This window comes from Erpetoichthys calabaricus, chromosome 6, assembly GCF_900747795.2.
Source record: "Erpetoichthys calabaricus chromosome 6, fErpCal1.3, whole genome shotgun sequence".
Lineage (NCBI taxonomy): Eukaryota > Metazoa > Chordata > Cladistia > Polypteriformes > Polypteridae > Erpetoichthys > Erpetoichthys calabaricus.
Genome location: NC_041399.2, coordinates 44,016,527 through 44,040,672, shown reverse-complemented (window position 1 = coordinate 44,040,672; position 24,146 = coordinate 44,016,527). Strand labels below are relative to the sequence as shown.

The window sequence follows — 24,146 nt, the reverse complement described above, 5'->3', positions numbered from 1 at the left end:
ACAAGTCAACAGACCTCTAAGCTGGCAGTTGTTGGATTGCTTTTGGCAGAGAAGCATCATGTGCTCCTAGCTCTTAAAACAACGACATGCGACAAGCAGAAGAGACAGCTAGCAAGCAGCAAAAAGACAGCAAATAATCCAAAGACATATCCTTAGCGTGTGTTCAGCCGCCACCCCCCCTTCACAACACGAGCAGTATTATATGTCTGGCAAGAAAGAGATGTAACCACGCATGGGGTCGGAAATAAAGGACAAGTATTGTTTTTACAAAAGTTTTTAAAGTAAAAGTGAAAATAATTCATATGTAACAATTCCAAAGAAAATAGCAATCTGTTTAAATTGTAGATGGCCTGCCTAAAGTAAAGTCATCTCTGATGAATGGGGACGTGGGAATGAGGGGTCCTTTCATCGGATTAGCGCTGTTTCAGATGTGGAATGGCGAAATGGGGGAGGCAGCTTGATGAATGAGGTCTCCAGGACTTAAAACAAATCCAAATCATATTATGTGATATCGTCTAATGTGAAATTCTACTCCGCACTTCTAGAATTTTTATTTTTATACTGTATTGAGGATTTATTCTGTTCTATGTATTGCATTGTATTGTATTGACCCCCTTCTTTTTGACACCCACTGCATGCCCAGCCTACCTGGAAAGGAGTCTCTCTTTGAACCTTTCCCAAGGTTTCTTCGATTTTTTCCCTACAAAGGTTTTTTTTTGGGGAGTTTTTTCTGGTCTTCTTATAGGGTCAAGGCTGGGGGGCTGTCAGGAGGCAGGGCCTGTTAAAGCCCATTGTGGCACTTCTTATGTGATTTTGGGCTATACAAAAAATAAATTGTATTGTATTGTATATCCGGTAAACCAAACACGGGGGTGGGTGAGTGAAGCGAGCCGGAGGCGGAGCCCCCTAGTGCTAAAAAATAATAACAGTCATAAAAACTGCATAAACCTGCATGAAAATGTGCAAAAATGAATCAAAATATGAATTAACTGTCATAACTATGCCCTTCAGATTATAAATAACGATAATCTGTATCCATTTTTAACAATTTGCCTGACACATGAAGAAGGCTCTCTTTTATTTCCTTCATTTGTAAGAGATTTTGTACTTTAAAGGAAATGCTCACTGCCTACTTTTTGCGTGTTTATAAGCAGTTCCCATAAAATCAATGTAATACCACATGCTATTAAGACACAGGTATATCTATTATCTGTATTGTATATCGTCTTCTGCACTGTATGATTGTAATCATACATATGATGACTTGACAACTAGATTACTTGTGATTGCACTGATAAACTGGTAATACTAATTATTGTGCAGATCTTCAAATCAAGTGATGTGCTCAGTTAAAAATTATGAATGTATTTTGGACAACAAAGAAATATTAAAGTCCCCTCACACAGCTTTCACACCCAACATATGCATACGCATTTAGTTCTGTTACTCAGTTTGTTTGAGTCATCGCAGCTATAATTTTAAACTTTATTTATTCAGGGAAACTCATTTTAATTATTGGTATTTATTATTTTCTTATGTAATTGCTGTTTATTACTAATACATTATTAAAAAATAATTGGTAAAGCTTAATTTGTTAAGCTGTTGACTTGGCCATAAAATGAGACAGTTACAATATTTTCTTTTAATTTTTTTCATCTTAGCCTTTGCAAAGAACAATTTAGGGTTTTCAACATGCTAAACTCACGTCTTTTATTTTTCTCAGCCTTGCTTTCTGGTTGTTAATTTATTTTCATGTAATTCTACAGTTCTATGTTGTATTTCATGTATGTCATCATTTTTTCAGTTGGTAGTTTTACTGTAGCCATGTTGTTGCTATGGATAAGTGACTGGAAGTGGCTTGTGATGTCACCATCGTGACAGTACAAAGGTCAGTGTTGTGCAATTTTTGTTATCCAAGGCTGCAGATTCAAAATGAAAAATCCTGTGCAGTAGTCATGTATGAGTGGCTTCATATCACAACTATGCTTCATCTTGTTATTTTTCTTTTTTTTTTGCTTGCTCGGTACGTTTTACGTGGATTTTGGGTTTTTGAACCACAAGTAATATGAACTTCTCATTGTTTTTTTAGTTGTAGGGTGTTGTACTGTGTTAGCCATTATCGATGTAATGAGATGTCAAGCAAAATTACATCTTGCTGGAAGAAGGGGCCCGAGTTGCCTCGAAAGCTGTAATCTGTTTAGTTAGCCAATAAAAGGTGTCATTTTGCTTGACGTCTCATTGCATTCATTGGTTTTGTAAAATTCACCATGGTTAAAAAATTGAAGTTTATAGCATCCTCTCATGCTGCCTGAATTAGCATTAATTGTTGCCATGGCAATCCATACCAACAGGGGCTACACGACGCATGACGTCATCCAGAGCATCGGCATAAAAGTTGCCTCAAAAGTATTTGTTTTCATGTAGGTATTTTCTCTGACCTTATATATTTTTTCAAATAAAATATCTTTCCCAGGCTTTAGAGGTTGACTTTTGTGTTAGTGTTCTGAATTGTGAGGATTGATAGCCTGTCCTTTTTGGATTGACCTCTGCCTGTCTGTGACCATGTCTTTTCTCGTGATTCCATTCACAAATTTACACTGTCTCACCTTGAGTCTGTACACGTCTCTTGATGAGTTTCCCTATAAATCTTCCTTTTCTTCATTTCGGCACAAGAGAGACATCAGAGTGAGTGTGAACTTTAGATTTTAATGTACAGACAAAGCAGCACAAAACATTCCTTCATGTTATTATTTACTACCACAACGGTCTTCAATACATACACAACATTGTAGTATGCCGTGACTGGTGGATTTTTGAGCAGGCAGGTAAGAATGACAAAGAGCAGGATCCTGAAAGCTGCTAGTGCAAAGATGGAAGTATGCATTGGCAATGCTCATGCTCATCCTCAGGCCATTTCAGAAGGAATGGCTACTTCATAAGGTAGTGTACTGATAGGGCTAAGGTCACTCAAGAAGAACAAGAAAGAATGGTGACCTGGAGAGGAATGTGCAAAGGTTCTAGGGGTAAAGTAACTGAGTAGATTCCAAGGTTGTCTGATACTCATTATGAGAAAGAGACAGACTGTGGATAAATTGGGAGAAGAGTTTGGGTTGCCTCTTGAAAAGAGCTTGCAGCAGGATGGCTGCTCAGGGGTGTAGAATCACTTGAGAGAGTTCAAATCTGTGCCTTGTTTTATATGCAGGGCTGTCTAAGACCACTAGGGACAATTTAGGATTGCCAATTCACCTAACCTTCATGTCTTTGAACTGTGGGAGTATCTGGAGGAAACCCACGCAGACACGGGGAGAACATGCAAACTCCATGCAGGGAGGACCCGGGAAGCGAACCCGGGTCTCCTAACTGCGAGGCAGCAGCGCTACCACTGCGCCACCGTGCCGCCCCTATGGCCATAAGTGACTCCGTAAAAAAGTCACATTGAACTTAAAGGCTAATGGAGTATAACATTGAGAGGTGAGCTGGACAAGAACTTGACTGGTAAGAAGAAGAAAGACTAGAACTGTGACTGCAAAAGAGTGGCGAGATGTTGGGCACTACCAGATGGGAAAGAGTGGGGATAGCTTTTTTTCTTTTGTGTTCTTCCCAGTTTTGCTCAATAAAGCTGTTGTTTTGTGCATATTTTTGTCTGAGTTGCTATGACAGCTTCTTGTCCTAGTAACAAAGCCCAGAAGAAGGAGGGTGGCCAGCTGGCTTAGGTCAACAAGGTGTTGACTCTGCTTATTACAAAGGACTGCAGACCCCTACAGAGATTTACATCTTACAGAAATGTTGTTAATTGGAGTTTTGTTTTTCCTCCCCTGGGCTGACAACTGGCTAGATTTTTATTATAATTTTGTAAAACCTTTTAGCAAAATTTTACAGAGGTTCCCATTACTTATAGATAAAATATGTATAGGTTTTTATATATATAAGTAAATATAGTTTTAAGTTTTATGTATATAAGTAAATGTTTCAATTATTGATGGCTCTCTTAGTGCTTTGCATTCATAAATCTGTGTAAGCCCTGTTAGTGGAGAGCACTGTATAAGAATAAACTGGTCCAGAATATATTAATGGATTTATTTATAAGTTTAATAAATCCTATTGAAAGAAGTCTATATGCTCTTCTAAAACCAGTGTCATGGCTAGTTAATTTACTTGATAAGGGTCTGTTATCTGGTAGTGTGGATTGAACTGTCCACCTTTTGGTAATGGATAGCATCACATGGGATGGCATCCTGGCCAGGGTTGAACAGGGATCCGTACCCGGTCAGGATGCCAGTGTAATAGAAGGACCAGGGGAGATGTTGTTGGATGAATATTTTCTTCCCCGATACGCTAGATGGCAGCATCCCTAGGCTTCAATACCCATTGAGATATCCACAGGGTATGTTGGGAACTGGAGCCCCGGTGTACAGCCCTGTTGGGTTCCGTGGGTGCCTCCAGGGGGTGCTGCAGGGGTTTAGATAGATAGATAGATAGATAGATAGATAGATAGATAGATAGATAGATAGATAGATAGATAGATAGATAGATAGATAGATAGATAGATAGATAGATAGATAGATACTTTATTAATCCCAAGGGGAAATTCACATTCTCCAGCAGCAGCATACTACAATCCCAACTTTGTTGGACTTCCACCTGAACTGGATGTGCTTCTAACAGGCCATGTCTGGACACCGGAAGTGTTCCCGGGTCTGAGATAAAAGGAGCTGCTCCATCTCACATCAGGGAGTCAGAGACGGGAGGCAGTGGGCAAACCCTCACTGGAGGAGAGAAGAAGATAAGCGAAGGCATCGGTTTTGTGATTGTTTTGGTTGTTTTGGTTGAGATTATTATATTATTGCAGCTGGTTGGAATTAAAATCCTTTTTATTAAACCCAAAATTGTGTTGGGTCTTGTGTTTCTGGGGTTTGGGGGCTCGGTGGCACCCCCTACTGGTGACAGTGTCTATGATGTTGAGATACTGGGGAAAGGTGTACAACTTTAAATTGGTGGGGTTCCTGATAACAGATTGGTGTGGTGGCTAGAGCACCAGACCTTAAACATCAAGGCTGCAATTTTAACAGGGGTAACACTAGAATTGTGAAAATTGCTTGATTTGATGTTATTTTCAAGGTTGAAGTTTTAACCTCAGCTCCACACTCACTGTGTGACAAGTCGCTAAACTCGTCTATAGTTCATTTACAAAAAATAATTCAATATAATTACATTTATTTTTGTATAGCACTCTACAACGACTGCAGGCTCAGAGCATTATAAATAGCAAACAATTGTAGTGTATCCTGATCTGACAGCTAGCTATGGTTAAAGACATCTGCCAAGCAGAACAGTGAAAATAATAATTAATTTAATCATGGTGGAATGCCTGGGATGTATGCTCATAAACCCACAGAATAAAGGTGCCACCTTGATTATTCTTGGACATGCAGCATCACGACTATGTCAAGGGCTTATTATTATTATTATTTATTTAGCTGATGTCTTATTTCCAAGGCAATTCAGAAAAATCTATCTGTGGTAAATACAACACATTTAAAAGCTTAGCATATACAGTAGCTAAGAGTATATAATAAAATACAGCATAGATGGCATAAGAGTTTCATGGCACAGTGCTGCAGTATTTAGCACCAACGACTCGTTGTAAACTCCAATTGAATCCTCATCCCGTGATCTGCTGGTTCTCTTGGTGTCTAAATGTGTTTTTTCTTTATGTTGTTCACTTTACCCCTAAAAAGCTTAACTTATATTGACTGATGACTTTTGAGGACTTGCCTGATGTAGGTGTGCTAGTATGCCCTGTTATGGACTGCTGCCCTATCCAATGTTTGTTTCTATTTTACACTCTTATAATGGGCTGCCACTCTTCCACCCATCAATGTGATTAAACATGCTGAGAACATGAATGGATGGATCAGTCAAAGATAACAATTAAGGTTTCTTTAGAGAGATAACAAATCTACCCAACACCTTAGCGGGCAGAATGTAAAAAACACTTGCCATCAAGTGTTAAATATCAAATCATATTCCCAAAGTGCTTATTGTAGGTTTAAATGAACTGTGCCTGCCAAAAATTAAAGGAAATAAGTGCACAAAATATTAGCAAAAATAATGATTGTGCCTTATAAAAATATCTTGAAATGTAGGTCAAACAAGAACAGCTAACTGTTAGTCTTTTCCTTTCACAGTGCACCACGACCAATTGGTTCTATTTATTTTCAATCTCATGCTGATGCAGCCGTTGTTTTGCAGGAACTTCACTTTTGTCCTCATATGAACAGCACAGGAGAACTTAGAGTAGATAACAAAATTTTAAATCCACCAAAGTAGACAGAGAAATAATTTGTAACAACTTGCTGTTGTTTTTTTTTTTTTTTTTTACAATCTCCTTAAAAAAGAAAATACTGCAGTTCAGGGAATGAAAAGTGCTGTCAGAATATATATAAAGACGAGTAAATGAGGGGGACAGGGTCTTGAGGTGAAAAGCTCAAATTTGCTTCAGTGCACTTCTCTTTCATGCACTATTTTCATTTTCCAGACATTGCAATATTTTAGCAAAAATCCATTTGTTGTGGACATTGTGAGCACATAATTGGATAACTGAAGTGTGGATTATGCGATAAGAGTAATTTCAGATTTTTTTCAGGAACGTTTTAAATTTGTTTTGCTATAGTTCAGCGTTGGCCCTGCTGATCCCCATTGAAGTCTGTTGTATCACAAATGTTGCTACCTACTTTTTTATATTGTTTGCTGTTGTCCATTGTCGGTCACCAGTGACTCCTGTTCTATCTGAAACATTACATCCGTGCTGCGCAAAAACATGAGATTAAAACTTTTTCTCAGCCATTGCTACAAACAACATGGAATAAGTAACAGATATCCATCCATCCATTCATTATCCAACCCGTTATATCCTAACTACAGGGTCACAGGGGTCTGCTGGAGCCAATCCCAGCCAACACAGGGCGCAAGGCAGGAAACAAACCGCGGGCAGGGCGTCAGCCCACCGCAGAGTGACAGATAATATTTTTAAAATATTTTTTATTATTTTTAAGGAAAGAAGAAGAACAGGATCAGAAAAGTGCCACATCAAAAAGACAATAAAGTCCCCATCCCACCTCACCCCATTCAGAGATAGCTGAAAGGAAAAATAAGCACAAGCCGCATAACCTACACATCCAGATTAGGGTAAAATAAATTATTTTTAATATGTGCAACTGTTTTTTCTAGAAAATGCTATTGTGGATGGAGAAGGTGAAAGTTCTAAAAGAAATAAGCTATTAAATAAGTTCTTCCTAGAACTGATCAGATATCTGTATTGCTTTTCTCAGTGAGATGCCAGGAGGATCTTAGCAGGTAAAAAAATATATAAAAAAAAAGATTTTTAAGTGACACAATTTTATTCAAAAACACACTAATAAGTAAATAACATATTTTTTTTCTTGTACTAAGATTTTGTTGGTTATATGTGACTAAAAATAAAGTTGTGGGATGCCCATAAAAGAATTAATTCAACTCAATTAAAATGCATTGATTTGTTAAAGTGAAATTTCTAACCAGCTTAACTATGAAAACAAAATGACACATCACATAAACGTTTATTAAAGTAAGTAGGATAATGGTTCAAATTGTGAGAGTAATTTTTTGGGAATCATTTAAGGAACTGAGGTTGGATTGCTGGTGCCTGTGGTGTGGCGTGCAGTGATGCCCCCTAGAGGCTACACTTCATATTGATTCTGACAATGATTTTCACCTTTTTATCTTCAGGCAGTTTGCTGCCTCGAAAGCTTGTACCTGTATATTGTAATCTGTTCAGTTAGCCAATAAAAGGTGTAATTTTGCTTGACTCATCCATAATGGCTAATACGGTACAACACCCTACTATAACATACAGCTTTTAATCAGAATGAGTCTGGACCACCGTGAATCTTTATTCACTAATGTGTTGGGTAACAGCAATATCTTAATAAACACTTTATTGTAATATTCTGTGCGACACTACCAGCTACCCATCTCATTTTCTTCACCTGACAGAATCCTAACCTGCACAGTTAAGACAAGAAGAAAGTAATGCCCTTTATTACTTAAAATTACAATATACCTTTTGAAGAAAAATTCTAAATATTTCCAAAATATTGCAGGCATTTATCAATATTATATGGATGGTCATCAATGAACACACTCAACTATTGACTGACTGACCACCTCTATCTAAACTCTCTCTTCCATTCTTCCACTTTCTTGTACATTATTAGAATATAGTGTATTATTGCTTTGAAACCAATAAAATGTAAACCATATAGTAAATTGTTGATAATCTCAACATGGGCATGAAATGGTTGACATAATAAAAGAATTTCATAATTTGCACAGGTAAGTATAATCCATCAACCATCCAAAGGAAAATGAAAAGCATTATTACTGACCTGACCCTTCTGCAAAATTTGGAGAGAACCAGGATTTGTCAGTTTTCTTATAGAGGTATCTCCATTTTGTCCAAACACAGTAAGAAACAGGTTGGCATCTGTGTCAGCAGCCGGCAGGTCTCCCATGTAAACTTTTACCAAGTAGAGAACATCTGAGAAGAGAGGATGAAAAAAAGGTAACAGAAGGCCTTAAAGTATTTGGCTAAAGCAAACATGAAAGAAGTCATTTCAGCAAAACACTTGTTCCATTAAGCTACATGACATCTTACAGCTGATAGATCCATTTGAAATGAAGATAGAGCATAAAAACATAAGTGAAGGCTTGATGATAAAATGTAGCACAATTCCTGTTTGTGAACCATACCCAAAATGATGCCAAATTGAGATTGAAAGACATCCAATATTTTTAGATTTATTGTAAAGTTCCCTGTATATCCACAATTATGTGAATAAAGAAATACAAATGTTTGCATATTTGGGCAAAGCTTACACTTACTCAACATTCCTCTGTGCTATCCATTTTTGAACTTGATATGATTAGGGATCACATGGGACTATAGCCTGTCCTAGCAGCAACAGGTGAAAGGAGAAGTCAGCTCTGGGTGACATGCCAGTCCAGCAAAGGGCACACTCATGCACATTGGCATACATGGCTAATTTAGAATCATCAGTTCACCAAACATGTATATCCTTGGGATGTGGAAAACCTGTAGAAAACCTCCAGCACAAAAAAGGGGGATGAAAAAACTCCACATAGATAGTGACTGGACCAATGTTCTAACCTGGAATGAATGTTAACCCCTGCAAAACTGCAGCACCCTCCATCCAGAGCTAATTATTGTCCTTTTAAGGCCCTAAAGTCAATGTCACATTACGTGACTTTTGGTAATGGGTATGTCAGATTTGCCAACTGACCATGTCAATTTATATGACTGAAAATCACTCGCCATGTCACATTTAGTGACTGCATGTCAATCTTGTAGTACAATTGTGTTCGCCCCTTTTTATGGCAGCCAATAACTGGTTGCTTGAGGAAGCCCATGCTGTATGATGGATTAAAAGGTATGGCAACTTCACCTGCAATCTCCATCCTTTTCTTTTCTTTTTTTCCATCCTGTCATGGTGCGTGAAATATAATGAGCTTATCTTCTGTTTGTGAGATCCAAAGCTCCTGCGTTGTACTTCCCTTTGTACTTTTATTGGTTGTCACCTCCAGTGTCTGTTGAAGCCCATAAGGAACCCTAGGCAGATTTGTTGTCCTTGGTGTCTGGAGCACACTCCCCTTGAGTTACAAAAATGGTGACCCTCGTTGTTCATGGCACGTACCACGTTGGGGGGCTTAAAGGTCCAGAGTGCTTGCTTCTTTGGTTACATAAAAGGCGCCACTCAGTGTCCAAATGTCAAGGACTGGGTAGGTGGGGTGAGGGGGAATTTGGTCAATATCCTCATTTCTTTAGCATCCATTTTACTTTCATGCACCTTTTTAACTGCCCAGGTTTCTGATCCATACCAAAGCGCTGTTCTGTTTTATATACCTTACCCTGATTCTTCAGTCACATAATCCTAACCCTAACCTTTTTTTCCACTGTTTCTGGCTTGATTGAATTTTATGATTCATTTCTAGATCTAGCTCTCCATTCTATGTTGTTGTTTATCTGAGCTATTTCAATTCTACCACCCTTTTAAGCCTTTCTTCCAGGAGGTTAACTTCCCTATCTTGTTCTTGTCCCTTAAATCTTAGATATTCTGTCATTTTCCTAATAATCTTAAGGCCTCTGTCCTCCATAGCTCTTCATAGCTCTTCCTATTCACAATATTCTTACTGGTGCCACATTGTACAATGTTATCTATAAACAGCATGTGCCAAGGGGCCTGATGTACTATTCCCCTAGCAGTAACATCCATAACTAGAATGAAAGGATATGAGCCCAATGATGATCCTTGATGTAACCCAAACTTTACTTCAGCTCCACCTCTGTGTAGACACCCTCATATATCTTTAACTATTCCTCAATACATCTCTGGTACTCTCTTTTCCCTCATACATCTTCACATTTGTTCCAGGGATCCTTAGCAGGTGCTTTCTCTAAATCTGGAAATACCATATGCAGTCTTTTCTGTTTCTCTCACAATTTTATAAGTGTTTTATTCAATCTGGTTTAATATTTGCTTTAAAAGTTTGGTTTGCATGTCAGGCAGCAGGCATTTTCTGTTTCAGATGTTCCACTTGTTGCCATCAGGTTGAAAATTTAGATTCCCAAGATTAGAAATGACAGATTTAAGAGCTCACTTATTCCCACTGCTTTTTTTTTTTTTTTTACAGTGTGCACTTAGAATTCAATATTCTTTTATGTAGGTGTATGTCATAAAAAGGGATATTATTTCTTTCCTTTTCGCTTATTTCTTGTTTTTGTGAAATAATAATTTATGTTTTGACATTCCAGATGCAACCAAATTTCCCCCGGGACAATAAAGTCTATCTAACCTAACATAACCTATACATGGAGAACTCGTTGAAATGAATGAATGAATAAATAGCTTTGTCTGCTTATCTTCACGGTCCCATTCATCCCCATCATTTCAGATGACTACAGCAATGATACTGTCATTGTGGAGGTAAAGAGTGAAGGGACAAACAAGTACAGGAAGGCAAGCATTAAAATGGCTTTTTATTTTTGTATAAATAATTTTAATTTTATCGAATACATGAGAATTTATTTTACACTATATATTGAAATATTTTCATTTTATACACTAAATTTTATATATTATATATATATATATATATATATATATATATATATATATATATATACCAGCCATGTGCGCCCGACTACGTTGCACGTGTTAAAGTTGTCTGTGAAGGGCTCCCTGTTTAAATGCGGCTGCCAGTCGTGAACTAGGCCCTTCGTCGCACAACATTATGATTTTTTATAAGGGAAACAAAGTTACAAAACAGAACCCTTGGACATTGATTCGATAGGAACGGCCTACTCGGAATCACTGTCCGAATAGTAATTATGTGGTGGTGGAGGAGCATTTCTGCTTCTCTCCGTTCACAGTCCATCTCGTTTTCATGACACTGTCGTTTCCTCTCACGATCTCTTCTCAACCTTTCTCTAATCTCGAAGGTTGCTTTGTGGCCATCCAAAGAGTAAGGAAGAACCAATGCTGCTTTCTTGAACTCCAAACGCCGACTGATGTAAAATCACAGAAGTGTGCCCGACTTATATACTCTGACTGCCGACTCCAAGAAGTGGGTGAATATTCGATTTGGATGAAGTGCTGCCAACGACAGTCGATAGAAACACAAAAAACCACAGTCTCGACAACGAAGCAGGTGTCGACGCCAGATCTAAACACAAAGCACGGTGTTGACGCCAGATCTAAACACAAAGAGTGGTATCGACAGTGTTTGTAAACAAAAGTAACAACCAAGGTGTTGTGTATTCAGCCAGTACAAACAGCACGTAGTCTCCTTTAGTTCAATCCCCTTTAATCACCACACTCCAACCTCATCCAACGATCCTCCCCCTCACTTCCTCTCCTCCTCCATCACTACTGCCCTCTACTGAACACACCAGGAACCCCACACAAGGCAGTGAATTTGCGGACAAACAAAGATCAAGATCCAAATGAAGATTATTTTATATATATATATATATATATATATATATATATATATATATATATATATAATAATAAAAGGCAAAGCCCTCACTGACTGATTCACTCACTCACTGACTGACTGACTCACTCATCACTAATTGTCCAACTTCCCGTGTAGGTGGAAGGCTGAAATTTGGCAGGCTGATTCCTTTGACTTTGATTTGCAGTGTGATGTTGAATCAGCCCTCAGTGGTTTGGTGATTTTTTTCCATTGACCATTGTGTACATTTTTTTGTTCTCAACGAATTACACAGTAATACTCAGTAAATATTTTCAACTTAAATATTTAATTCATCAAGGTCCAATGTGTCATTTACAAGTTCCCTTAATTTTTTTGAGCAGAATATATGCATACATTATATATATCTATAATAATAAAAGGCAAAGCCCTCACTGACTGATTCACTCACTCACTGACTGACTGACTCACTCATCACTAATTGTCCAACTTCCCGTGTAGGTGGAAGGCTGAAATTTGGCAGGCTGATTCCTTACAGCTTACTTACAAAAGTTAGGCAGGTTTCATTTCGAAATTCAACGCGTAATGGTCATAACTGGAACCTCTTTTTTCACAATATACTGTAATGGACGGCAGCTCGATGGCCGTGGGAGGAGGAGTTGAGTGTCACGTCATCACGCCTCCCATGTAATCACGTGAAAAGACTGTGAACGCAGTAGGGACAAATGAAGGAGGAGTCGCAAACAGCGAAGAACAAAAAATTCATTAAACAATTGAGAAGGGAGCGAGTGAAGCATACAAGCATGTTCATAAGGGAAACAAAGCACGGTGTAAAACGTAAGTTTAAATTAAGTTTATAGAAACGCTCCCGCTGCGGATTGCAATAACATATTCGCGAGATAAAAGTTTAATGAGAAGACACGAGGTATAAACGAACCACACGCCGTAGCGCAACGTTAGGGGCAACAGTTTCAACCATTCTATGATCTGCTTCTCGTAACTGAAAGACGGCACATGGCGGATGTTAGCCCACTTGCTGACCGCAACGTTAGGGGCTTCAACTCTGGCGCTGACGATATTCGATTCTCGAGAGGGGATGCAGTGAGTGTGTATGCCTGATGAGCCCAAAATTAAGGAGAAACACGTGTCGCATACTCTTTGCATTATTTGAAAGTAAACTATTAAAACCATTCTATGATCAGCTTCTGGGAACAGAAAGAGGGCACGTAGTGGATGTAAGGCGACTTCCTGACCAACCACAAGCGTAACCTGGCAGGTAACCATCCATACAGTCAGATTGTGATTCAGAAAACGAATGCCATGAATTTAATTACCACGATCTACATACTGTCAAATAAACGAAACACACGCCGTAGCGGGACAGCTGTGAAAAGCGAGGTTCACAAAAAAACAGATCCTTAACAAATTGTTATTGGTATATTTTCGATCCATTTAAAAAGGTTTTATTTTCTTCTTAAAAAATTAAAAGCAGTACTTCGGTGCAACGAAGCGTGAGAATTTGGCTATATATATCTGCTTCTCACAATTAAAAGAGGGCACGTGGCGGATTTTAGACGACTTCATGACCAAACATAAGTGTTACCTGCCAGGTAGGGTTACCACTTTTAATACAAAAAAATAAGGGACGCATACTGCAGCGGGTGCCACATCCCAGTGCCAACAGTTTGCTGACTCTACTTAAAAGACCCGCCCTCCTCACTGGACAGTTAAAAAGACCAATCAAACTAACGATGGCATCAAGTATTACCCAATGAAAAGTAGGAAAGGAGGCATCTTCATAAAATGCGTGTGGGATGATTTGCATGAGACGCTGCTTTAAAAAAAATGATAAAAAAATACGGGACAAATCCCGTCCCGTATTGATTCAAAACGGGACGCGCAATTTCATTCTCAAATACGGGACGATTCCGTATTTTAAAGGACGGGTGGCAACCCTACAGTGCCAGGTAACCACCCATACAATCAGATTGTGATTCAGACTAGGAATGCAATGAATGTAATTACCCCGATCTACATACAAGGCGAAAGTCTTGCAACATTCAAAGATGATGGGTTGGGATAAGTACACCATAGAACATAAAAGAGCTTATGAAGCCTTGAACTGAAAAAAGCAAGATCTCAGAGATCGTAAAAAAAAAAAAAAGGAGGTAATGTCGTTTTACTCGCTGTAGATTTTAGTCAAACATTACCAGTTATTTCACGAGGGAGACCAGCAGATGAACTCAACGCGTGTTTAAAATCCATGCTTCTCCCACGCTCGGTTATATGTCGCGTGTTCTCGGGTAGGTGCACCAAAAAATGTATACATTTAAGCATGTAATGGGCAAACAAAAAATGAGGTATACCCGAAGGCACTGCAGTAGTACTTAATGTAACTTTACTTCTTAAATGTTAATGTTTTACTGTTTAATAATTTATACGCTTCTTATATGTTGTGCAAATTCTTTTATCAAAATACCAGTGACAGCGCAATGCACGATAACGTGGAGTGAATACACCATACGCATCCGCCCACGGCCGCCCTGGTGTGCGCAGATAGGAGTTGATTCTACAATAAAATAAAATAAAGATAAAAACCCAGGATTGTTTCCTGCCTTGTGCCCTGTGTTGGCTGGGATTGGCTCCAGCAGACCCCCGTGACCCTGTGTTCGGATTCAGCGGGTTGGAAAATGGATGGATGGATGGATAAAAAGAGTAATACAATCATCACCCATAAAGCGGATAGTAGACGTGACGTTCTATATGTGTACCAGATTTCAAGTCAATAGGTGAAACGGTTTGCGAGCTACAGGTGATTTAAAATCCTGGACAGACAAACCAATAGCCACGGTAGCACATTACAGAAGAAGATTTTACTGTTTAATAATTTATATTTCTGTGGTGGGTTGGCACCCTGCCCGGGATTGGTTCCTGCCTTGTGCCCTGTGTTGGCTGGGATTGGCTCCAGCAGACCCCCGTGACCCTGTGTTCGGATTCAGCGGGTTGGATAATGGATGGATGGATAATTTATATTTATATGAAATGTGCTTCTTATATATTACTTCATATTCTCATATGATAATGATGTTAATGTTGTTTATATTGATTTCTATGTTATTGAAACTGCATGTATGTGTGTATATGTATGTATATATATATATATTTATATATATATTTTTATATATATATATATATATATATATATATATATATATGTGTGTGTATACATATATATATGTGTGTATACATATATATGTGTATATATATATATATATATATAATATATGTGTATGTATGTATATATAGCTACAAGCTAATTATATAACCTAAGAACAAAACAATATAAGAACATTTTTGAGAAGAACAAACTAATCCGCATATCAGTTAGTCTTTTCTTTACATTTAATGTTAGCATGTTGGATATTTTACCATACCATCTTCTAATCCGTGTTTATCCTTAGCAGGGTCACGAAGATGTTGGATATTTTGCCTTAGTTCCGGGGTGGGAAGATTCAGTCCTGGAGGGCCGCAGTGGCTGCAGGTTTTTGTTCCAACCCAATTGCTTAATAAGAAGCACTTATTGCTCAAGTAACACTTCTGCTTCACTTTAGTTGTCTCGCTCGTTAAGATTTTGAACCCTTATTACTTATTTTACTCTTAAACAGCTGTAGTCTTGGTTTTTAATAGATAGATAGATAGATAGATAGATAGATAGATAGATAGATAGATAGATAGATAGATAGATAGATAGATAGATAGATAGATAGATACTTTATTAATCCCAAGTGGAAATTCACATACTCCAGCAGCAGCATACTGACACAAAAAACAATATTAAATTAAAGAGTAATAAAAATGCAGGTAAAAACAGACAATAACTTTGAATAATGTTAATGTTTACCCTTCCCGGGTGGAACTGAAGAGTTGCATAGTTTGGGGGATGAACGATCTCCTCAGTCTGTCAGTGGAGCAGGACAGTGACAGCAGTCTGTCGCTGAAGCTGCTCCTCTGTCTGGAGATGATACTGTTAATTGCTCCTTATTAGCAGTAATGTGCAAATGACAAAAGAAACCAGCATTTCTCCATTTAGCTCGTTTCCAGTGACACCTGTGTGTATTTATCATGCACTATTGGGTTTAATTAAATACTTGGAAGGAAAGTGAAGAGAAAAAAATGAAGCACTGAGAATAACTTGTCTGTTTTAGACTTCAAATCATTTGGATGATATCTTTAGAAAGGAAAAAAAATCTAGGATATGAGAATGACTTGACATGGCAGAGTTAAAGCACTAGCAAGCCATTAAATTAAATAACTGACAAGGATTAGTTTTTAATTAAGCAACTGGGTTGGAACAAAAACCTGCAGCCACTGCGGCCCTCCAGGACTGACTTTGCCCACCCGTGCCTTAGTTAATGTTTCCCAACTTTCCCTGTTCCTTTTCATATGGATTTGCAGGTGATTTGGGGTTTTCCACCCCAAAGAGTTTGGTGATGATGGTTCACTTTCACTTTAGAGGTAAGTTTTGCTGTTATTTATGGATTCAAAAAACAAGACCTTGCTGCTTCCTTTGTTTACCGATTTACTGGCTAAATACCTTTGTTTTTGATATTTTTGATGCTGATTCTTGTTTTGTGATTTTATTTTGGCTGCTCTAAACTCGATCTCATGGAATTCAATTTGACAATGCTCTTTCTCCAGGTTACCTTATAAAATACTTTCCTGCAATGTACAACACTCAAACAATCAAGATCTGAATCTCCCCAAAGCACTGCCCTCAACTACAATATGTGTACACTCAGTGTGAAACTACTGTATGATTCCTAAAATTTGTGCAAGCATTTATCCTTATTTTCTTGCTCATATTGTTAAACTGAGTCTTACAAATCCAAAGGACATTACAAAATGCCTCTCTGGCTTTTGATTTCTCTTCTTACTAGTCAACTTTACTCACCTGCCCAAGGACTGACTTACACAGTATAAACACTGCCTCATGAAGAACACTTTAAAAGAGTGTTTATATGTCTGTATTTGTTACCATAGCAATACAACATTTCAAACAGTGCTAGAATAACTGATGTGGAAAGTTGCCATGGCAATCTAACTGTTAAAAAAGGCAAGAAGTGATTTTATACAAGAATGCAATAAGTATTGATGACAGCAAAAAAATGTACAATGACATGTGGATAGGGCCAAGTGAAGGACCTTAATGAATTGTACCATTCTCATTTCAGTAATATTCATGTAATTTGTCTGCATTGTGATGAATCTAGATTAAAGTATATAGTGTAGACACAAAATATGATCAACAAATATGTTCAAGCAGGCAAAGGCACTAAACTTATTGATAGGTGTCATTACACAAAGCCTGTGATTTCCACCTTTAATTACCAAATCATGGCCATTTTCTTCCTTATTGTTGTTTGTATATCCATCCATCCATCCATTTTCCAACCTGCTGAATCCGAACACAGGGTCACGGGGGTCTGCTGGAGCCAATCCCAGCCAACACAGGGCACAAGGCAGGAAACAATCCTGGGTTTTTATCTTTATTTTATTTTATTGTAGAATCAACTCCTATCTGTGCACACCAGGGCGGCCGTGGGCGGATGCGTATGGTGTATTCACTCCACGTTATCATGCATTGCGCTGTCACTGGTATTTTGATAAAAGAATTTGAACAACATATAAGAAGCGTATAAATTATTAAACAGTAAAACATTAACATTTAAGAAGTAAAGTTACATTAAGTACTACTGCAGTGCCTTCGGGTATACCTCATTTTTTGTTTGCCCATTACATGCTTAAATGTATACATTTTTTGGTGCACCTACCCGAGAACACGCGACATATAACCGAGCGTGGGAGAAGCATGGATTTTAAACACGCGTTGAGTTCATCTGCTGGTCTCCCTCGTGAAATAACTGGTAATGTTTGACTAAAATCTACAGCGAGTAAAACGACATTACCTCCTTTTTTTTTTTTTACGATCTCTGAGATCTTGCTTTTTTCGGTTCAAGGCTTCATAAGCTCTTTTATGTTCTATGGTGTACTTATCCCAACCCATCATCTTTGAATGTTGCAAGACTTTCGCCTTGTATGTAGATCGGGGTAATTACATTCATTGCATTCCTAGTCTGAATCACAATCTGATTGTATGGGTGGTTACCTGGCACTGTAGGGTTGCCACCCGTCCTTTAAAATACGGAATCTTCCCGTATTTGAGAATGAAATTGCGCGTCCCGTTTTGAATCAATACGGGATGGGATTTGTCCCGCATTTTTTTTATCATTTTTTTTAAAGCAGCGTCTCAAGCAAATCATCCCACACGCATTTTATGAAGATGCCTCCTTTCCTACTTTTCATTGGGTAATACTTGATGTCATCGTTAGTTTGATTGGTCTTTTTAACTGTCCAGTGAGGAGGGCGGGTCTTTTAAGTAGAGTCAGCAAACTGTTGGCACTGGGATGTGGCACCCGCTGCAGTATGCGTCCCTTATTTTTTTGTATTAAAAGTGGTAACCTTACCTGGCAGGTAACACTTATGTTTGGTCATGAAGTCATCTAAAATCAGCCACGTGCCCTCTTTTAATTGTGAGAAGCAGATATATATGGCCAAATTCTCACGCTTCGTTGCGGCGAAGTACTGCTTTTAATTTTTTAAGAAGAAAATAAAACCTTTTTAAACGGATCGAAAATATACCAATAACAATTTGTTAAGGGTCTGTTTTTTTGTGAACCTCGCTTTTCACAGCTGTCCCGCTACGGCGTGTGTTTCGTTTATTTGACAGTATGTAGATCGTGGTAATTAAATTCATGGCATTCGTTTTCTGAATCACAATCTGACTGTATGGATGGTTACCTGCCAGGTTACGCTTGTGGTTGGTCAGGAAGTCGCCTTACATCCGCCATGTGCCCTCTTTCTGTTCCCAGAAGCTGATCATAGAATGGTTTTAATAGTTTACTTTCAAATAATGCAAAGAGTATGCGACACGTGTTTCTCCTTAATTCTGGGCTCATCAGGCATACACACTCACTGCATCCCCTCTCGAGAATCGAATATCGTCAGCGCCAGAGTTGAAGCCCCTAACGTTGCGGTCAGCAAGTGGGCTAACATCCGCCATGTGCCGTCTTTCAGTTGCGAGAAGCAGATCATAGAATGGTTGAAACTGTTGCCCCTAACGTTGCGCTACGGCGTGTGGTTCGTTTATACCTCGTGTCTTCTCATTAAACTTTTATCTCGCGAATATGTTATTGCAATCCGCAGCGGGAGCGTTTCTATAAACTTAATTTAAACTTACGTTTTACACCGTGCTTTGTTTCCCTTATGAACATGCTTGTATGCTTCACTCGCTCCCTTCTCAATTGTTTAATGAATTTTTTGTTTTTCGCTTTTTGCGGCTCCTCCTTCATTTGTCCCTACTGCGTTCACAGTCTTTTCACGTGATTACGTGGGAGGCGTGATGACGTGACACTCAACTCCTCCTCCCACGGCCATCGAGCTGCCGTCCATTACAGTATATTGTGAAAAAAGAGGTTCCAGTTATGACCATTACGCGTTGAATTTCGAAATGAAACCTGCCTAACTTTTGTAAGTAAGCTGTAAGGAATCAGCCTGCCAAATTTCAGCCTTCCACCTACACGGGAAGTTGGACAATTAGTGATGAGTGAGTCAGTCAGTCAGTGAGTGAGTGAATCAGTCAGTGAGGGCTTTGCCTTTTATTATTATAGATATATATAATGTATGCATATATTCTGCTCAAAAAAATTAAGGGAACTTGTAAATGACACATTGGACCTTGATGAATTAAATATTTAAGTTGAAAATGTTTACTGAGTATTACTGTGTAATTCGTTGAGAACAAAAAAATGTACACAATGGTCAATGGAAAAAAATCACCAAACCACTGAGGGCTAATTCAACATCACACTGCAAATCAAAGTCAAAAATTGAAATGCAGGCTGCATAAAGTTCACCACTATGTCTCCAGACTCTTTCACGTCTGTCACATGTACTCAGTGTGAACCTTCTCTCATCTCTGAAGAGAACGTGGCGCCAGTGGTGGAGCTGCCAATTGTGGTATTCTCTGGTGAATGCCAATCAAGTTACACAGTGATGGGCTGTGACCACAGGTCTCACTAGAGGATGTCGGGCCTTCATGCCACCCTCATGGACACCATTAGCCAGCTGGAGGTAATTTTGTAGGGCCTTGACAGTGCTCCTCCTGTTCCTCCTCCCACAGAGGAGCAGATACCATTCCTGCTGCTGGGTGATACCCTTCTATGGCCTTGTCCAGCTCTCCTCCTGTAATGGCCCATCTCCTGGTATCTCCACCATGCTCTTGAGACTGTGCTGAGAGACACAGCAAATGTTCTTGCAACAGCATGTATGGATGCGCCATCCTGGAGGAGCTGGACTACCTGTGCAACCTGAATCAGCAGCAGGTACCAGCAGTGACAAACATACTAGCAAAAAGCAAAACTAGAGAAGAATCATCCAATAAGGACAAGGAGAGAGCAATTGTCTGTGGCCACCACCTGCAAAACCATATATATATATATATATATATACATACATATACGTATCAGAAAACAGGTTAAGCCCAGAATGAAAATATACTATGATATGTGACATAAACATTGTCACATATAGTAAGTGAAAATACCTTAACACAATTATATATTTAGCTCTGCAGGCACCTATTGTACTGATTCCTGTTATTTTTATGTGTAAGTTGTGAGGTTATGGCATAAGGGACAATACTTTTAGTCGCAGGGGACAGGTACATCCAATGTGATGGATTATGTGACATGGAAAAAAGAGGCTACAAAACCAGGAGTTCGGTGAGTTAGTCTAGACTCATTAGTAATTTTTTTTCTTCTATAATATACTGTTTTTTGTTCATTGGACTTTACAAGCTTCATTTTTATGCATCTTTATTTATCATCTTTCGTTGAGAAATATTATGAGTTTTTACATTTTATTCTTTTAAGTGTATCATGTTGCTATTTTGGAATTTCAGCTGTAGTTAATAGGTCTATAGGAGGCATTGCATGTTGGCTTGGGACCACCTCTCATGAGACACCATGAATCACGTCTCAAAGACTTGCTTATAAATTCCAGTGTAGCCCCAATAGTCATTTGTCCAAGATTATGGATTTGAACTGTGAACAAGTTCTGGGCTACTGCTTTAGGTACTGATTATCTCACCATTCCATGTCTTGATTGAACTCTCAGCCTTAGCATTTTGTATTCGGTTGAATTTTGGAGCTCTTGTTAACATCTCCTGTGAATATTTGTTTGACTACAATAACAGTTAAGCCCTCTGGTTTTTAATAGCACTTCACACTCTATTTAGAATCGTTTTTTTTCCTAGATTCTATCTCATAAACCACACACATCTTTTGGTCTGTTGCTAATGATATCTAGCAGTTGTCCATTCTGATTTTGTCAGCAAACTCTTTAAAGAAGGCAGCTGGAACTTAAAAGTCACACGGAGAGCGACTGTACTGCAGTCCACCCAAGCCTGTTTGAGTACTCACGTCATTAAGAAGCAGAGGCCCAAATGACCAGGCTGTAGCATGAACGTTAGCCAGGATATTAGGGTATGTCCTACTCTATTCTAAAGTCTCTTTTACGACCACGAGAGTAGGTTTTAAGTCACTGTACAGTGACTCGTCACTGCTGTGGGTCATTGGGATCAACACACAGACAAAAGTGTGAGCACCCCCTGCTGCCCTCAGCAGCATCTTTACCAGCAGCAACCTGTGCTTTTCCTACAAGACTTTTTATCTGTCAGAATTACACACACATATATGTGTAGTCAGTCTCCAGTCTCCTGTCTCCTCCTTCCCACAGAGTTTGTCTCCCAGACTGTTCTGGTTTGGGGTTAATTATGATTATGTATGCAGAACAATGACTTTAAGGAGAACAAAACCCTCAAAACGTAAAGCTATATCACTGGCTCTGATAATCTGAAAAGCATAGTACATTCTTGCTCAGTGGGGACTCCTACTTTTTCCACTACACTTACACATTTGGCAAGTAATAGTGTGACAGAGTGGAGACTGCCTGATTAGAGTTTGGCATTCCAAGCACATATAGTAATGTTAGACATGAAGTCATTTTATATTAATGTTACATACCTCTGAGAGGAGGCCTGTCAGGCCTGACAGCTGCCAGCTCAGTCACGCTCTCTGACCCATCCTCCTCAAACAGCCACCGGTCTGTTGTGTGAAATCCCAGCTCTTGTTTCGTAATGCTGTCTTTCATACAGAGCTATAGACATTTGGAAGAAAAAAGGAGATACCATTTCTTCAATGAACTGTAAGGCAGGTTTTATTTTATTGTAAGAATTTGTAAGGAACACAAAAATATTACAATGGATCACACACAAATCTGTTAATCCTTTTGAGAGGTTTTGAAAAATTGTGAAGTTTGGAAAGACTGGTATATTTGAGTAATTTAGGAATCCAAGCACAAGTGAAAAAAAGACAACTTTAGCTTGATACAGCAGACCACAACTTGAAGTTACCTTAATTTTGATGTTCACCCAGAGGTAATTTTAGGCTGTAGTGTGGCACAATAGTTAGCATGGTGTTGGGGTGGGGCTTATAACTTCATTAATCAGGGTTCAGTTATCATCACAGTTCTCTTTCAGATGGAGTTGTTTGATCAAGCATCCCAAAGATTTATTAGGATATTTGCACTTTATGAAGTTGCTCATCTTGAGTCAGTTTGACTATGTACTGGAATGCCCACTCATGTCAACTGTAAGGTATTACATTATTATAAATTACCATCTGGTGGGCCTGTACTTCAGAAAGTATCTTGGGTAACACTTTACATTAAGTGTCTATAATTACACTGTAACTACTATGTAATTAGCTGTATAAGTACAGTGTAACTATGAGTTATTACTCCTTACTTACTGTGTAATTACAATGTAACAATTTATCACTGATCCAAAAAGAACTGTACTTACATAGTTACATTATATCTATACTTTCAAAATGTTATAAAAACATCAGGGTTTGTAACTGCAACTATGAAACACATGTTCCATGGTCTAGGCAGTTGTAATGGAGAATTGGATTGAATTGACACAATAAAGGCAAACAATATCTACATACTTCTGTCATATCACCTATGTCCATATATTCAATCTCTTTTCGCTTTTATCTTTTCATCAATATCGCATTGAATTTTGATTCCGTGTTTGGAATTACATCGTGACAACGCAACGTATAACTGCCACGTGAGTGAATATCATTTCGTTCTCTCTACATGAACTTTGTCTGACAATAGCATTCACACAAACGAGAAATGATTGAACCATGTGTGTGGTTGTAAATGTTTTAGATGTGGGCAGGACTTTTCCAAATCTCTTTGCATGAAGTCTGGTCTTGCAGGGCTTGAAATTTTCTCTCGTGAGATTTCACTTTCAACAAACAACCAATCTTTTAATTCTCACAAATACGCTTCTTCATTGGGAAGAAACACTACTTTTCCCTAATGGCAACACGAATTAGATGATCTACAAGTCTCTGACTTAAAGTTTAAATCCAAACAATATATCCGATCTGTTTATACTGTTATGTTATTTCACTGAGTAATAATTTCCATTTGCTTGCGCTAATGCAATCTTTACAAACATTTTTTTTAGATTTTCGAATTTTTGTACAGTAATTCCATTATCTCTAACCTGCTCTGCATGTGTATCGCACCAACGTTTTTTGAATTCTTTACGACGTTCTACTTTGTCTCTTGGCACAAAGTCTCGTCTCATGAAAGTGTCTCTCTGAGAAAGTCACGTCTCGTCTCTCTTCCCAAGATTCTCTTCCCAAGATTTTTTTTATTATAATAGAGAGAAATTGCATCACAGTGGAATTAATTTGGCTTTTTTTGACATTCATCTGTAGAAAAAGATTCTTTAATCTCAAAGTGAAAGCAGATCTCTGCAAAGTAGTCTAAATTAATCACAAAAATCAAACCCAAAATAATTGATCTCATAGATATTCCCCCCTTCCTTTCAAGTCAGTATTCAGTAGATGCACCTTTGGCAGCCACGACAGCCTTGAGTCTTTGTCTATCAG

General features: G+C 38.4%; 1 protein-coding gene across 1 annotated transcript in view; it reads right to left on the bottom strand.

Moving 5' to 3' along the window:
• The window catches only part of LOC114653043 (lipoxygenase homology domain-containing protein 1-like), a 394,200-nt gene that overhangs the window by 168,583 nt on the left and 201,471 nt on the right, over positions 1-24,146 (bottom strand). Inside the window, 2 exon segments of the mRNA XM_051929357.1 lie at positions 8,427-8,578; positions 22,197-22,329. Coding sequence (XP_051785317.1) covers positions 8,427-8,578; positions 22,197-22,329 — 285 coding nt within the window.